At 43.9% G+C, this 17706-nt stretch overlaps 1 protein-coding gene across 2 annotated transcripts in view; it reads left to right on the forward strand.

Moving 5' to 3' along the window:
- Positions 1-17706, forward strand: part of KCNQ2 (potassium voltage-gated channel subfamily Q member 2) — a gene marked incomplete at both ends in the record, with an annotated part of 113406 nt that overhangs the window by 73742 nt on the left and 21958 nt on the right. The window contains 2 exons of one of the 2 annotated variants that reach the window (XM_083360837.1): positions 1823-1891; positions 5691-5724. In XM_083360837.1, the coding sequence (XP_083216963.1) occupies positions 1823-1891; positions 5691-5724 (103 nt within the window). Of the gene's footprint in view, positions 1-1822; positions 1896-5690; positions 5725-17706 lie in introns of both variants that reach the window. The other variant, XM_083360836.1, reaches the window with a different exon arrangement.

Raw genomic sequence — 17706 nt, forward strand, 5'->3', positions numbered from 1 at the left:
TTTGCTGACTCTCCTGCCTCCTGCCTCCTCACTCTCACTTTTCCTTTTACACCGGCTTCATCACAACCAATAGCCAATATGTTTTTGTGGTGTGTGCATGTGTGTACTTGTGGGAGTGTATCTTCTTTCTACCACCCACATTGTGTTTCCTTTGTAAATGATTGCTTTGAGGCATGATCAGCGATATTGACTTTGTCTGATTATTGTGTGTGCTTCCGGTAACAACTCAGTGTGTCTTTCGCTGAGCGCTGTCCAAGACTTTGTTTTATATACTTTAATCAATGTTTCCAGATCTGGACTGCCAAACTACAGGCTATCATTAGGTGGCAGGAAAGGACCACATCTGTGGTGTCCCATTATCACCATCTAGTGGTCATTTGAGGTTTTGCAACCCAGAGCTGGTAGCCTTAGCTTTCAAAAAGAAGTCAGATTGTCTTGATAGTAACTGATGAAAAAAAAAAAATCTCTGTGTTCAGGGCCTCAAATAAAGCCTGCAGACCAGGTGAAATTTGTTAAATTTTTCATGTTCAGCTGCATGTTCTGTGTTTTATTCTGGTGATTGTATGATTCCTTGTGCCCAGTTTTTCTTATTCAAAAGCATGGTATATCTAACAAAATCACATCTTCTGGAAGGAATGTGAATAAAGTCTCCAGAATCGAGACAAAATGAAGAAAGTTATATGAATTCTCATTAAGTTTATGTCATAATGAAGGTGTTGGTCATTTACGTGTTACCCTGCTTTTTTGCAACAATCTGGTATGGTCGGGACTAATTCATTTAAAACAAATTTTGGGGAGGGGGGCAATTTGTTAACTGGGTTAATGAGCCATTCAGTCTTGCTGATGAATTTCAAGGTAAGGAATGAATGAATGGTCAGCTAATAATGTTCACATTATATTCCAAATCTGAATAACGAATCGGTTCCTGGACATGGTGAAAAAAGAAGTTCATGCAAGGAAATTCAGTCTATTTTTCAGGAGTTTTCAAACAGTGGGCTGTGACCACCACCCCCCAGGGGGTGGCAAACAGATTTGAGGTAGAGGTCTTGCACAGTATCACACTGTGGCTGAAAATATCGGGGATCATGCAGTCTGGACAGAACGAGAGTGATCTAGCAGGGATCAAGCATTTCACTAGGGTTAGAATGCAGTTCTGCAGGCTACTTCTGCTGCTTGCAGTATGGCCATTTGCTTCTGACCAGCTCAAGGTTGACTCAGCCTTCCATCCTTCCGAGGTAGGTAAAATGAGGACCCAGATTGTTGGGGGCAATTAAGCTGACTTTGTAATAATGCCGCTTGGGGTGTGTGTGAAAGCCCTAATAAGCAGGCATATACATAGAATGAAGGCTACTGCTAAGCTTGTAAGCCGCCCTGAGTCTTTGGAGAAGGACGGGATATAAATGGAATTAAAATAAAATGAAATAAAAAAATAAAATAAAGCGCTGTGAAGCAGTATATAACTCTAAGTGCTCTTGCTCTTGCTATATATCGTACTATATACTACCATCATTTTTTCCCCTGTCAGTCATCCATGGTGTGACACCTCCCTCCTTTCTCATGCTAGTTTTATCTCATCCTGCTTTTGGAGAACATCTAGAAATGGACAATTCCTAATTCACCTCCTGTTCTTCTGTATTTGTAAGATATGGTACAGACACACAAACCCAGGGGAGGGAAGAATTTGCCACGAGGTGGTTTCCCTTGTTTTCTCTCTTCTTCTCCCTCTCCATCTCCTTCTCCCCCTCCTTCCCTCTCCTTCTCCCCTCCCTCCCTCCCTCCCTCTCTCTGCCTGAAATTGATTTTGTCCTTTTTTCCAATTTAGGCTCATTCCACCTTTGAATCAGCTCGAGCTCCTGAGAAACCTAAAGAGCAAATCAGGATTAACTTTCAGGTTAGTAACGGCCATTAGACTGACTTCTGGGAAAATAAGCTTAGCAGCTGAAACAGGATTTTTATGGTTTTATGCAGAAGTTCTTGAAAACAAAGTTGTAAATCCCAGCGAAGGGGAATTGTAGAGAACCACGGAGGTGAGTGGTTGGAGAGGAAAGAGAGACAAATATGAATTAAGTCTGGGATGGGAAGATGTTGGAGAGAAACCTCCTCTGATTCTCATTGGTATAAGACAGGGGCAGGCCACCTTGGCTCTTTTATGACTCGTGGACTTCAACTCCCAGAATTCCTGAGCCAGCATGGGGGAACTATGGCCCCCTCATGAGTTGTGGACTTCAACTCCCAGAATTCCCGAGCCAGCCATGCTGAGGGGAAAGGGAGAGGTTTCCAAGCTGAGCCAGGCTGGCTCAGGAATTCTGGGAATTGAAGTCCACGAGTCATAACAGCCAAGGTTGCCTACCCCTGGTATAAGACAATGTTCCCCAACCTTCCACCATTTTAAGATGTGTGGACTTCAACTTCCAGAATATTCCAGCCAGCAATGCTGAGGTAGCCCTTTGAGATAAGCTAAATCAGGACACAGACCCCATTAAGAGCCCCTGCAAGTCTGCTTTATGAAAATAGCTTATAATAACGGACTTTTGAAACCCTTACAGCAATTGCCCCCATAGAGAGTCAAGGAGTGCAGTTTTAAGTTCCTCTCTCATCCCTCCTACTTTCTCCAAACTTAATTCACGTTTTGCTACTAGCTTCTGTATTTCTTTTCAAGGTCATCTCTGACTGAATTTCAAGGTCGTCTCTGAATTCCGGTTCAGCCATCTCTCCTTCTACTTCCCTTGCGTAAGCCAGTGGGCTTAAATAGCTACTGCAAATGTCCATACTCTGCCTAGGGCAGGGGTAGGCAACCTTGGCTCTTTTATGACTCGTGGACTTCAACTCCCAGAATTCCTGAGCCAGCATGGGGGAACTATGGCCCCCTCATGAGTTGTGGACTTCAACTCCCAGAATTCCCGAGCCAGCCATGCTGAGGGGAAAGGGAGAGGTTTCCAAGCTGAGCCAGGCTGGCTCAGGAATTCTGGGAATTGAAGTCCACGAGTCATAACAGCCAAGGTTGCCTACCCCTGGTATAAGACAATGTTCCCCAACCTTCCACCATTTTAAGATGTGTGGACTTCAACTTCCAGAATATTCCAGCCAGCAATGCTGAGGTAGCCCTTTGAGATAAGCTAAATCAGGAAACAGACCCCATTAAGAGCCCCTGCAAGTCTGCTTTATGAAAATAGCTCATAATAACGGACTTTTGAAACCCTTACAGCAATTGCCCCCATAGAGTCAAGGAGTGCAGTTTTAAGTTCCTCTCTCATCCCTCCTACTTTCTCCAAACTTAATTCATGTTTTGCTACTAGCTTCTGTATTTCTTTTCAAGGTCATCTCTGATTGAATTTCAAGGTCGTCTCTGAATTCCGGTTCAGCCATCTCTCCTTCTACTTCCCTTGCGTAAGCCAGTGGGCTTAAATAGCTACTGCAAATGTCCATACTCTGCCTAGGGCAGGGGTAGGCAACCTTGGCTCTTTTATGACTCGTGGACTTCAACTCCCAGAATTCCTGAGCCAGCATGGCTCAGCTTGGAAACCTCTCGCTTTCTCCTCAGCATGGCTGGCTCAGGAATTCTGGGAGTTGAAGTCCACGAGTCATAAAAGAGCCAAGGTGGCCTACCCCTGCTCTAGGGCATTTCAGTGTATTAGTTAAGCATTAACTCAGGGATAGGTAACCTTGGCTTTTTTATGACTCGTGGACTTCAACTCCCAGAATTCCTCAGTCAGCACGGCTCAGCTTGGAAACCTCTCGCTTTCTCCTCAGCATGGCTGGCTCAGGAATTCTGGGAGTTGAAGTCCACGAGTCATAAAAGAGCCAAAATTGCCTACCCCTGAACTAGGCTAAAAGCTAATCTATGTGGAGAGTATCCCCACCGTCTATTTTGTTTGCTAATGTTCGATCCTTAGAGCCTAAAATGGATTACATGAAGCTAGATTTAAGAACAACCCGGGGGGCGGAGTTTGCTGCTGGTGAGAAACTGCTGTGTCATCATTGCAACAGACAATTGGTTAAAGCAGGGGTGAGCAACCTGAAACAGTGAAAGAGCCACTCGGAACCGGTTCCCTCACAAAAGGAAAAACTGGGAGCCGCAAAAAATGTGTGCGCATGCGCGTACATGCACACATGCGCAGAACAGGGTTTGACTGAAGAGTGGAGCCAAGGCAAGATATGCACCTACCCTGCATATTTGAATTGATTGGTTGAACTTTTTTAGTCCCACTTTTTTTTTTTTTTGGACTGCACATGGCAGAGAACTGGGAGCCACAGGAGACGTCTGAAAGAGCCACATGCGGCTCCGGAGCCGCGGGTTGCAGACCTGTGGGTTAAAGCATTCTGTTCCGGATAGTGATGTTAGCTTGGGTGGATTCTTTTGAGAGCATTTTTTTTAACGTGTGCCAGTGTGTTCACACAAAAAAGTGACAATAAAGGTTATCTTGTCTTATCCCGTTTGGGTCTTGGGTCTTTTTTTGGGGGGTATCTTTGCACTGGAATAGAAGAACTCGCTGTGGCCAGCTCTCCATGGCCAGCTTGCAGTGGGACAAGTCACCATGGGACAACTCAATACGAGATAACTATAATATTATTATTAATAATATTAATAATGTTACTAATAATATTAAGAGACGAATGAATCTAGACAACAGCTTTCTCACGTTACGTTGTCCCATAGAGACTTGTGCTATGGTGAGTTGGCGGTAAGATGGTGGGAGCGAGTTGGCGTAGACCCTCTTTGCATGAGCCTATAAGTCTTTCCTCTGTTTTGTTACTCAGTTTTGTTTGGAGTTCCTGATCCATGTTTTTCCTCACTGCAGACGTGGCTTCATTGCTCAAATTTCTATTTAATTCTTCTAATTTTAACTGACTTGTATTACTTTTTTTTTTTTACTTTTTATCTTACGGTAAGCCGCTGGATCAATGAGATGGACAGCATAGAAATTTAATAAATATAGGAAGTCCTCAACTTAACAACAGTTTGTTTAGTGACCACTCAAAAGTTGCAGTTGGTACTGAAAAAAAATGACTTAGGACCAGTTTTCACACTTATGAATGTGGCAGCATCCCCGTGGTCACATGATCCAAATTCAGACGCTTGGCAACTGACTCATATTTATGACCGTTGCCATGTCCCGGGCTCATGTGATCCCCTTTTGCGACCTTCTGACAAGCAAAATCAGATTCACTTAACAACCATGTTACTAATTTAACACTTGCAGTGATTCACTTAATAACTGTGGCAAGAAAGGTCGTGAAATGGGGCGAAAGTCACTTAACAAATGTCTCGCTTAGCAACAGAAATTTGGGGCACGGTTGTGGATGTAAGCTGAGGGCTATCTGTAAGTGAGTAAATGAATGAATGAATGAATGAATAACATACTTACTGTAGCCTTGGTGGAGCAGTGGGCTAATGCCTCCTTAAGTAACACCAGCTGCCTGCAATTAGTGCAGGTTCGCATCCCACCAGGCTCAAGGTTGACTCAGCCTTCCATCCTTCCCAGGTAGGTAAAATGAGGACCCAGATTGTTGGGCGCAATTAAGCTGACTTTGTAATAATGCCGCTTGGGGTGTGTGTGAAAGCCCTAATGAGCAGGCATATACATAGAATGAAGGCTGTTTCTAAGCTTGTAAGCCGCCCTGAGTCTTCGGAGAAGGGCGGGATATAAATGGAATTAAAATAAATAAAAATACTTCTGTTTCTCTTTAAGGAAAGAACAACAGCCAGAATCATCTCCAAGGTCTGTATATTTTACCAAAATTTATCCTTTATGCCTTTCCACTTCACTCTCTTTCTTTTTATGTCGGTGTGCCCGTTCTCTTTATGTCATGTGTGTGATGCATCCTAGCAACAAGGATCTGAGAGCCATTCAAACAAACATTGTGAATGTTCAACCCGCTCGCATCTCGTGCTAGGAAACCATGTCCACATGCCGTGTATGGACAACCCGTAGCAGTGGGTCTTTGATCCTCTTTTTCTGCCTTTCCCGTGACAATACGACTTTTAGCAGGGGGGAGTTGTAACACAGGTTCTGCAGCCGCCTCCAGATTACTGCTGAGATCTGGCACTGCATTATCAAAAATGAAAAAGTACAAGGAAGATCCAGCCCTTGTAGGAGAGCTGGCATAATGGGTCTCGATCCCCTAAATTAAGGACTTAAACCAGGCTCCCCAAGTGGTTGTATTCCAGGTGTGTTGGGCTGTGCCCCATCTGTCTTCAGCTCATAATCATGGTGGCTGAAGAAGGATGGGAGTTATAGTGCTGCTCAGTGGGAGAACACCAGGCTGGGAAAGGCGATTCCGAAGTGACAACGAAACGGTGATCATTTCCCATAATCCTCTCTTCCCTCACCTGTATCTCTTTACCTTTCTTTTGGTCCCAACAACAGTGAAAGAAAGGACTTTCATATAACCACCAACATTTGTCACGTGTCCCCGTTTCTAAGCAAAGAAAGGCAGGGTTCTCTCTGGCTACATCAGTTCCTTGCCAACTTTGTTCCAAGCACCTAGGGTCCCCTGACTATCCGCCGTCCACGTTGGGTGATGGTTGGCGGAGTGCTGAAAATCAGACTGCAGGTTTTAGTTCAAGCGAAAGGCCTAAATATCTATGGGAGGCAGCTTTGCTAATAGAACTAATCCTAGTTCCAGTCAGGCTTTCGTCTGAACCCACGGTAACATGAGGTGGAGCCACAGCAGTTCATCCGCTTCAAATGTGGATCGGACAAAATGGCTGCCGTTAGGTCTCTAGCATTCATGAACAGTGGGTCGAATGAAGGTTCAGTGGGTAGAGCCCAGGGGTAGGCAACCTTGGCTCTTTTATGACTCATGGACTTCAACTCCCAGAATTCCTGAGCCAGACTGCCTCAGAAATTCTGGGAGTTGAAGTCCACGAGTCATAAAAGAGCCGAGGTTGCCTATCCCTGGTATAGCCCAATGTTTTTCAAACTTGGCAACTTTAACAAAGTGTGGACTTCAACATAGTTTCCCTCCTGGAGTTGTGGGTGCTCTATGGCTGGAGGTTTTCAAGAAAAGTTTGGAGATTCGTTGTCTGTGATGGTAGAAGGACACCTGCCTTGACCATGGGGCTGGACTAGAAGGCCTCTTAGCTCCCTTCCAATCCTATGATTCTGTGTTCTATCTCAGTGACTCTGGAAGGTGTTGAGTCAGTAAGCAGGCTGCATTTATACCTCCAAAGATTGTAAGCTAAAGTCAAGACTTCTTCAAGATAAAAATTCTTACTATTCTTAATTTGCCTCTTTCTGCCCTGACTTGAAGATGCTAGTGTGTTGCATATAGGATTCAACTTAGCTACAGTGACAGATCAGGACTATCTAGTTACAGGTAGTCCTTGACTTACAACCATTCGGTTAGTGACCGTTTGAAATTTTCACGGCACTAAAAAAAAGTGACTTATGACTGTTTTTCACTCTTATAACCCTGGCAGCATCCCCATGGTTTCTGGAATCTCAATTTTACCATGGGATAGGAAGGCACGATCCCCACCTCTTTCTTGACTGTTCTGATCACTTTGTCTACTTTCTGGGGAAAACTGGATGAGTCATAAAAAGCGTTTAGACTATCTGTTGACCTGATCCTGGCTAGTCTTGATGGAGAGATCCAGTTTGGATGGAAACTAATCAAGGAGAGAAGCAATCTGGAATTAAGGAGAAACTTTCTAACAGTGTGGACAATTAACCAGTGGAACAGCTTGCCTTCAGAAGTTGTGGGTGCTTCATCTCTGGAGGTTTTTAAGAAAAGACAAGACAGCCACCTGTCTGAAATGGTATAAGGTCTCCTGCTTGAGCGGTGGGTTGGACGAGAACAGGGGCCCTCAACCTTGGCAACTTTAAGACTTGTGGACTTCAATTCCCAGAATTCCTCAGCCAGCAAAGCTGGCTGAGGAATTCTGGGAGTTGAAGTCCACAAGTCTTAAAGTTGCCAAAGTTGAGGACCCCTTGACTAGAAGACCTCTAAGGACTCTTCCATCCCTACTCTGATTGAGAATGGACCTTCTGCAGTCTTGTTAGGTGATCATCTCTGGATAATCATGATAGATAATCCACTGCAAGTAGTCCCCGATTTGCAACCTCATTTAGCGACTGTTTGAACTTACAATGACACTGAAAAGAGTCACTTACGACCATTTTTCGCACTTATACCATTGCAGCATCCCTGCGATCACGTGATCAGGATTTGGATGCTTGGCAACTGGCGTGTATTTATGATGTTGAGGTGTCCCAGAGTCATGTGATCAGTTTCTGCAACTCCCTGACAAGCCAAGTCACAGGAAACCACATTCACTTAACAACCAGCTGATTCCTTTGACAACTGCAGTGATTTACCTAACCATAGCAACAACAACAACAAAAAAAGGTTGAAAAATCAGCCACGATTCACCTGGCTGCTGCCTCACTTAACATAGGAAATTTTGTTCTTGATTGCGGGTTGTTAGCTGAGGACTGCCTCCAAAAGGGTCATTGCCATGCACTTTCCTGCTGAAAAGTGTGGGCGGTGTTTTGTTTTCTCCAAACTTTTAGTCGTGCGTACACGTATGTGGGCATCTCCTATTCAGCTCTTAGACAAATGTCTGTCTGAAATATACGCAGAATTTTAATAGATGTGGAGAAATTGTTTTGATTCTAGATCAGGGGTCTTCAAACCTGGCCCTTTTATGACTTGTAGACTTCAACTCCCAGAATTCCTCAGCCAGGCACGCTGGCTGAGGAATTCTGGGAGTTGAAGTCCACAAGTCATAAAAGGGCCAAGTTTGAAGACCCCTGTTCTAGGTCAAGGGATCTCCAAATGTGGCAACTTTAAGACTTGTGAACTTCAACTCCCAGAGTTCCTGAGCCAGCCATGCTGGGAGTTGAAATCCACAAGCCTTAAGGTCGCCAAATTTGGAGACCCCTGTTCTAGACATAAACAAGGTTTTGATCCACTTTCTGGAATCTTCTGTGTAGGAAGTGAACAACGGGTGAAGTGAAGACCAGCTGGTGGTGAAGCTCCAGTCCACAAATGCAGTCCTCAAAACAAAAACAAAAAAAACACACTTTTGACAAAATTGGTTTTATTTTGGTTATTGCTTTTTGAGCATTTTAATATACTCATAAGGACTGGCCAAATTAGATAGCCTGACTCATTGGTCTGGTGTGCTATGAAGACAAGCTGGTATCATAAATTATTTGATGTGGATCTCTAGATTGATGCTTTCTAGAATCTACTAGAACAGGTTACCTGAAATAACATGATGGTCCTTGAGCCAAGCCAGATGCTTTGTAAAAGATACGGAATATGCTGTAGAGCAAGGGTGTCCAACTTAGGCAATGTTAAGACCTGTGGACTTCAACTCCCAGAATTCTCTAGGTTGCATGGGTGGCTAGGGAATTGTGGGAGTTGAAGTCCACAGGTCTCAGTTTCGACACCTCTGTAATAGATGAAGCCATGCTGGTTAAGAATATTTGGAGTGAAATCGAATGAATCCAGAAGTATCGGGATGGGAATGGGTAATTTAATAGAAAATTAAATTAGTGCTTCTCTGACTCCCTCTGTATTAAAAACAATCCCTAGTGTGAATGTATTTTAGCTATTTGATAATTTCCACTTTTGGGGGTACATCATCCAACTTCCCTGGAATACCTCTTTCCAGGATCCTGGGGGTGCTTTAATCTAACTAATTTTTAGAGGCAAATACTATCTTTTTTGGAAAAAAATTAAAGCATAATTCAGTTAAAGAAGAATTGCAAACTAGGCTACTACTAACACTGCTAATAAATTTCCATATTGTAATCCCAAATAACAACCTCTTATTAGGTCTCTCGAAATAAATTGTTAAGACATAGAGGCTTTTTTTTGTTTGTAAAATTGCTTCTGCATGTTTTTCAATCTAATCTAATCTAATCTAATCTAATCTAATCTAATCTAATCTAATCTAATCTAATCATATATTTTAATTAATTAATTTAACTTAAATCTATTTAATTTTTGGATTGAAGTAATGAACAGAAGTTAAGATCAAGATTAGCTTTACTTGAGGTTTTGTTGGGTTTGGTTGAATATTTGATAGGCTGCCATAGAGAAGAAGGGGTCAAGCTATTCTCCAAAGCACCTGAAGGCAGAACAAAAAACAGCGGATAGAAACTAATCAAGGAGAGAAGCAACCTAGATAGAACTAAGGAGGAATTTCTCGAGCACTTGCCTCCAGAAGTTGTGGGTGCTCCATCATTAAAGGTTTTTTAAGAAGAGATTGGACAACCATTTGTCTGATATTATGTGCTCCTGCTTGAGCAGAGGGTTGGACTAGAAGACCTCCAAGGTCCCTTCCAACTCTGTTATTCTGTTCAACATAGCCCTCCCCCTTGCTTCTAGAAAACGTGTCTGCTTGGGTAGGAGCCATCTGGTCTAACTTTTTTACTCTCCCCTCATTTCCAGTCAAGCCACTTCGTGCAGAAAATCTTTTTGTGGATGCTGCTCAAGAACCTCTAGGTACCACAGCAATCGCTTTGCACCGAACCGATCCAAAGCTGCACGCTCATTCTCTCTCTTTCTCTCTCTCTCTCTCTCTTCTCTCTGTGTCTTTTTTCTTTTCTTGCTACCTTCTGTTCTGCCCATTCATCTGCTTAATAGAGGTGAGCTGTGCTCAGTGAAAGACGTTGGCAGCATCTTTCTCTTCCCGGCAGACGGAAAAAATGCAGGGTCTGCCAAAGAGGCCGATTTGCTTCGGGGAGTGTAACTTAGCAAAAAATGTTTTCCAGGCAGGAGAAAAGCAAAACATTTAAGGGTTCAAGGACAACTGGTATTAATTTGCAAAGCAACAACGCCGCACTCTGATCTGCCGCGTAATTCACGTTGTCCTCGACCTATGACCACAATTGAGCCCAAAGTTTCTGTTGTTCAGTGAGGCATTCGTTAAATGAGTGTTTCCACACACACACACACACACACACACACGGTTTTATGAACCTTTCTTGCCACAGTTCTTAAGTGAATCACTGCACTTGTTAAGTTAGTACCACGGTTGTTAAGTGAATCTGGCTTCCCCATTGACTTTGCATGCCAGAATGTCACAAAAGGGGATCACATGACTCCGGGACACTGCGACCGTCATAAATGAGTCAACTGTCAAGCGTCTGAATTTGGATCACCTGACCCTGGGGATGCTGCAGTGGTCATTAAGTGTGAAAAAGGGTCATGTCACTTTCTTCACTGCTGTGGTAACTTTGAATGGTCACTAAATGAGCTTCTGTAAGCCAAGAACCCCCTGTATTAAAGGGAAAGTTTGTTCTTTTATGCTTTTGTAGTTCCAATACAGCAAGTCCTCAATTTATAACCATTTGTTTAGTGACTATTCAAAGTCACAACAGCACTGAAAAAAGTGACTTGTGACTAGTTCTCACACCTTGAGCTGTTGCAGAACGCTGTGGTCACATGACCAAAATTTGGACACTTGTCAATGTCACAATATGACAATCACAGCATTCTCAGGGGTCATGTGATCATCATTTGCGCTTTTTTCACCCAGCTTCCAACAAGCAAAATCAACGGGGGAAGCAGGATTTGCTTAACAACCTTGTGATTCATATAACAACTGCAGTGATTCTCTTAAGAACAATGGTAAAAGGTTCATAAAATCAGGTGTGACTCATTTAACAGCTGCCCTGCTTAGCAACTGAAATTGTGATCCCAATTGTAATGGTAAGTCACGGACTAGGCTAGGGGTAGGCAACCTTGGCTCTTTTATGACTCGTGGACTTCAACTCCCAGAATTCCTGAGCCAGCCATGCTGAGGGGAAAGGCAGCGGTTTCCAAGCTGAGCCATGCTGGCTCAGGAATTCTGGGAGTTGAAGTCCACGAGTCATAAAAAAGCCAAGATGGCCTACCTCTGCCCTAGATAATTCTCGTTTTAGAAGCTAATAAATGGAGGGCTTTTCCCTCCTATGGATCTTCAAGCACAGAGGTCCCCAACCTTTTGGGCACCAGGGTCTGTTTCCGTGGAGAGAGGTTTTTCTGCAGGCCGGAGGTTGCATGGTTTTGTGTGCTGCCTGCATCGCGCGGATGGGGCTTTGCTTGTTTGTGTGGACCGGTTGCTGGCACGCCGCGGCACGGTACTGCTCCACGGACTGGGGGGGGGGTCAGGGACCCTGTTCTAGCACAATGGTCCCCAACCTTTGTGGCTTGACGGCCCGGCTAAGTGGGGGAGGAGGGGAACTGGGCTGCACAAGCGGTGGGCTGGCGTGGGTGCGTGTAGCTTCACTCATGCAAGACAGAACAAAAAGTCTTTGGGGTGCGGTTCTGCGCCCCTTCAGGCTTCTCTGCACCAAAAGCTTTTGCAAAGGGACTGAAGGCCTGAAGCAGCACCAGATCGCTCACCTGAAGGGCGGAGAAGTCTTTGCGGGCGAGGTTTTCGCACTCCTTCAGATGCACCGAGGCTGCCCAATGCCCCGAAAGTGGATTGGGTGTCTTGCGCAGGCAGTCTCAGTGACCACGGCCCTCTCATCCCACTCAGACTGTGCTCTCACGGCTCTGCTTTTGGAGCTTCGGGAGCTGGTGGCTTGGTGGCCTGGCTGAGGGAGGAGGACAGGGGAACTGGGGCCACGCTAGCAGCAGGCCGGCACACAGTGTGCGCACGCAGCTCCACTCACACAAGAAGAGAAGCCTTGGGGGCACCACTTATGTTAGTGTAGCTGCGCGTGTGCGCCCCAGCCTATCGCTTGTACGGCCCAGTTTCAAATAGGCTGTGGACCAGTAGTGGGCTGAAGTCCAGGGTTTGGGGACCCCCGTTCTTACTTCTACTAAGGAGGAAGAGATACATTAGTCTGAATTTACTTTAACTGCCAGGTCCCCTTTAGTGGGAATTGGGCATGACTTCAGCTGTGGCAAACCAGGGTTCGGACATGGTTTTTCAGATCATGCAGTGTTGGTTATCTGGTTGACTCTGAGAGAGTTAAATCAGCTTGCTTCACCTGACGTGATTGGTAAGGAAAACGTGCGCCCCGTAACTTTGACGAGATCTAAAAAAACTATTGTGACCAAGCTCCTTCCTTTCTGTAAAAGTCAAACTCTTAGGATGCACATCTGGTAGCGCTTCAGCTGCTAATTCTTCCCTCCGCGTGGCGGGTTTTTGTTTTTTTTCAGTTGAGGGTGGACCTGTTGGTGCAAGGCCCTGTGAGATAGTCACAAATGCTTGATTGGTTGATGAGTGTCCATTTTGGAAATCCAGCTTGGTTCCTGAAGGCATCCCAGATTAACTGAAAACGACAGAAGCTCTCTCTCTCTCTAAAATATACCTACCTAATTTTTTTATTGTCATTTTTTTATGTTGTAGCAAGAAGGACCTACGTTACAAAGGTGCTTTTCTTGTTTCTTTTTTTTTTAAAAAAAGGGCAACTGTTCTTTGTTTTCCCTTGAAGACATTTTGCTTCTCGTCCAAGGAGCTTCTTCAGTTCTGACTGAATGGTGGAGGATGGAAGGATTTATATTCCTTGCCTTGGTGGAGCAGTGGGCTAATGCCTCCTTAAGTAACACCAGCTGCCTGCAATTAGTGCAGGTTCACATCCCACCAGGCTCAAGGTTGACTCAGCCTTCCATCCTTCCAAGGTAGGTAAAATGAGGACCCAGATTGTTGGGGGCAATTAAGCTGACTTTGTAATAATGCCGCTTGGGGTGTGTGTGTGAAAGCCCTAATAAGCAGGCATATACATAGAATGAAGGCTAATGCTAAGCTTGTAAGCCGCCCTGAGTCTTCGGAGAAGGGCGGGATATAAATGGAATTAAAATAAATAATAAAAAAAATCTGGTTGTTAGCACTCTTTCTGAGAGTCGTTGAGGCCACTTGGAGGTTTATGCTAATGACCAGATGACTGCAAGGAATATAAATGCTTCCATCCTCCGCCCTTCAGGCAGAAGTGAAGAAGCTCCTTGGATGAGAAGCGAAATGTCTTCAAGGAAAAACAAACTCTAGTTGCCTTTTGAAAAAAAGTACCTTTAGCACAACCATGATCTGGATGACTGAGAATCTCCTTAGACAGGGACAGAGGCAAAATGGTGATCGGGCTATTCTAAATAATGGAAAGGAAGCCAGCATAATCAAAGCTTAAATTTATTCTTGGCATGGCTGGGAGAGGGTGTCCTAGAATCTTTGAATTTGGGTTGGGCTAGTCTAAAGAAAAGAAGAAATAGGGGAGACATGATAGCAGTAATCCAGGATCTGAGGGGCTGCCACAAGGCAGAGGGGGCCAGGTTGTTCACCAAAGCACCAGAGGGGAGGACGAGAAACAGTGGTTGGAAACTGATCAAAGAGAGAAGCAACCTGGAATTAAGGGGAAACTTCCTGACAGTGAGGACAATCAACCAGTGGAACATCTTGCCCCCAGAAATCGTGAGAGCTCCATCGCTGGAAATTTTAAGAAGAGTCTAGACAATCACCTGTCTGAGATGGCATACTGTAGGTTCTCCTGCTTGAGCAGGGGGCTGGACTAGAAGACCTCCAAGGTCCCTTCCAGCTCTATGCTATGTTATTTGTGTGTCCGTGCATGCTTGTCAGGTTTGTGAATCTCCTTCAGCCATCTGCCAGGAATGTGCCAATTCCTCTGTTAAAATCTTGGAACCAGGGCTTTTTTTGTCATAGAACGCTCAGAACGGAGTTCCGGCACCTTTTTTGGATGGAACCTTGTAGGGTAGGCAAGGTGGGTTGTATGACATGTGTGAGTTCCAGCACCTTTTTCTTTTACAAAAAAAGCACTGCTTGGAACTATATGCATTTTGCATTAGAGGCGGGAGGAAAGATGTTTTCCTTTTACGCCAATGGCAACAGAATATAATAAAATGGTGTTTGACTCGTCAAGCCACCACAAAGCTGCACTTCAGCAACAGGAACAAAGGAGAAATTCAGAACTGTTGAAAGCCGCAATTAATTACCCGGGCTCGTCAGCCAATTTATTAAATTCGAGCGAAAATAAAATGTCTTTGCAAACCTCTAATGTATTGCAGATTCAGGAGCACCTGCTTCTGTTTCATAATATTTGCTCCCCTCTCGCTTTGTCCCTCTCAGCAGTTTATCCCTGCCACATCCTCACTGGCTACAGGTGGTCTTCGGCTTATGGCCACAACTCAGTCCAAAATTTCCATTGCTAAGCAGGTTAATAACACAGTTCTTAAGTGAATCTGGCTTTCCCCATTGACTTTGCATGTCAGAAGGTTGCAAAAGGGGACCACGTGACCCTGGGATGCTGCAACTGTCATAAATGGCTTTCATTTCCAAAGAGCGTTAGCAGTAGGTGTTACCATTTTTCATATTCTTAAACACAAATGGCATTCTCCAAACATTCCCTGGGATATTTTTAAGTAAGGTAAAGGTAAAGGTTCCCCCGCACATGCGTGCTTGTCGTTTCCGACTCTAGGGGCCGGTGCTCATCTCCGTTTCAAAGCCGAAGAGCCAGCGCTTGTCCGAGGACGTCTCTGTGGTCATGTGGCCGGCATGACTAGACGCCAAAGGCGCATGGAACGCTGTTACCTTCCCACTGTAGTGGTCCCTATTTTTCTACTTGCATTTTTTACGTGCTTTCGAACTGCTAGGTTGGCAGAAGCTGGGACGAGTAACAGGCGCTCAGTCTGTAACGCGGCACTCGGGATTCGACCCGCCAAACTGCCGACCTTCCGATCGACAAGCTCAGCATCCTAACCCACTGAGCCACCGCGTCCCTTATATTTTTAAGTAAGGAGCAGTAAAAAAGCATTTCCTTTATTCCTATGGATGTATTCTTCCACTTTTTTTGTGACATCGAGGAATGGATGGAAGCTGATCAAAGAGCGCTTCAACCTAGAATTAAGGAGAAATTTTCTGAGAACAATTATAGGTAGTCATGGACTTACAACAATTCGTTTAGTGACTGGTTCAGAGTTACAACGTCACTGGGAAAAAAGTGACTTACAACCAGTTTCCACGCTTATGTCCACTGCAGCATCCCCAGGGTCACCTGATTTGCATTTGGATACTTGAGAACTGATTCGTATTTATGACAGCCGCGGTGTCCCCCTTGGCCACGTGTTCCCCTTTTGCGACCTGACAAGCAAAGTTAATGGGGAAACCAGATTCACTTAACAACCGTGTTACTAACTGAAACAGCTGCAGTGATTCGCTTAACAACTGTGGCAAGAAAGCTTGTAAAATGGGGCAAAACTCGCTTAACGGCCGTTTCGGTGAGCGATGGAAATGTTGGGATCAATTGTGGTCATAAGTTGAGGACTACCTGTATTACATTATGCAGTTTTTCCGTTATGCAATTCACTTAATTCACAGTGTGAAATAGCCCCATGAAGTTCTTTTATGCTCACCAGGTTTAGGAATCAAAGATGACAGGCATGAGGCATGAGATAGGATCATTAGAAATCATGTCTTGTGGAAAATAGGCGACAGGTACAATACCAGAAGCCATAAAATAACAACTTATAGAAAAATAATACTTTTAAAATATTTTGCCTAGGTTACCCATACAGTGCACTAAAAATGATGCTGCAAATCTTCCTAATGTTGTAACTTAAGTCAGTGTTTCTCAATGCTGGTGGCTTGAAGATATGTGGACTTCAACTCCCAGAATTCCCCAGCCATGGAGAATTCTGGGAGTTGAACTCCACACAGACAAGGCCAGACAAGGAATAACGGATGGAAACTGATCAAGGAGAGAGATTCAGCCTAGAAATTTTCTGACAGTGAGCACAATCAGTTTGCCTCCAGAAGTTGTGGGATCTTCATCACTGGAAGCTTTCAAGAAGAGACTGGACTGCCATCTGTCAGAATTGGTATAGGGTCTCCTACTTGAGCAGGGGGTTGGACTAGATGACCGACAAGATCCCTTCCAACTCTGCTATTTTATTCTGTTCTGTTCTGTTCCGTTCCGTTCCATTCCATTCCATTCCATTCCATTCCATTCCATTCCATTCCATTCCATTCCATTCTATTCTATTCTATTCTATTCTATTCTATTCTATTCTATTCTATTCTATTCTATTCTATTCTATTCTATTCCATTCCATTCCATTCCATTCCATTCCATATACTCTACTCTACTCTACTCTACTCTACTCTACTCTACTCTACTCTACTCTACTCCACTCCACTCCACTCCACTCCACTCCACTCCATTCCATTCCATTCCATTCCATTCAATTCCATATGTTCTATTCTATTCTATTCTATTCTATTCTATTCTATTCTATTCTATTCTATTCTATTCTATTCTATTCTATTCTATTCTATTCTATTCTATTCTATTCTATTCCATTCCATTCCATTCCATTCCATATACTCTACTCTACTCTACTCTACTCTACTCTACTCTACTCTACTCTACTCTACTCCACTCCACTCCACTCCACTCCACTCCATTCCATTCCATTCCATTCCATTCAATTCCATATGTTCTATTCTATTCTATTCTATTCTATTCTATTCTATTCTATTCTATTCTATTCTATTCTATTCTATTCTATTCTATTCTATTCTATTCTATTCTATTCTATTCTATTCCATTCCATTCCATTCCATATTCTATTCTGTTTTATTCTATTGTATTTTATACACCTTCAAGTTGCCATGGTTGACAAACTGTGACTTAAGTTGTCACATCTCCCCTGTAAGTACTTTTATCCACACTAATACACAAACCTAATACACATAAATGTTTATTGGCCCCATGAGAGATATTATTCAAAGTGTCTATGCAAAAAAAAGCT

This window comes from Vipera ursinii, assembly GCF_947247035.1.
Source record: "Vipera ursinii genome assembly, chromosome: 3".
NCBI classification, from domain to species: Eukaryota; Metazoa; Chordata; class Lepidosauria; order Squamata; family Viperidae; genus Vipera; species Vipera ursinii.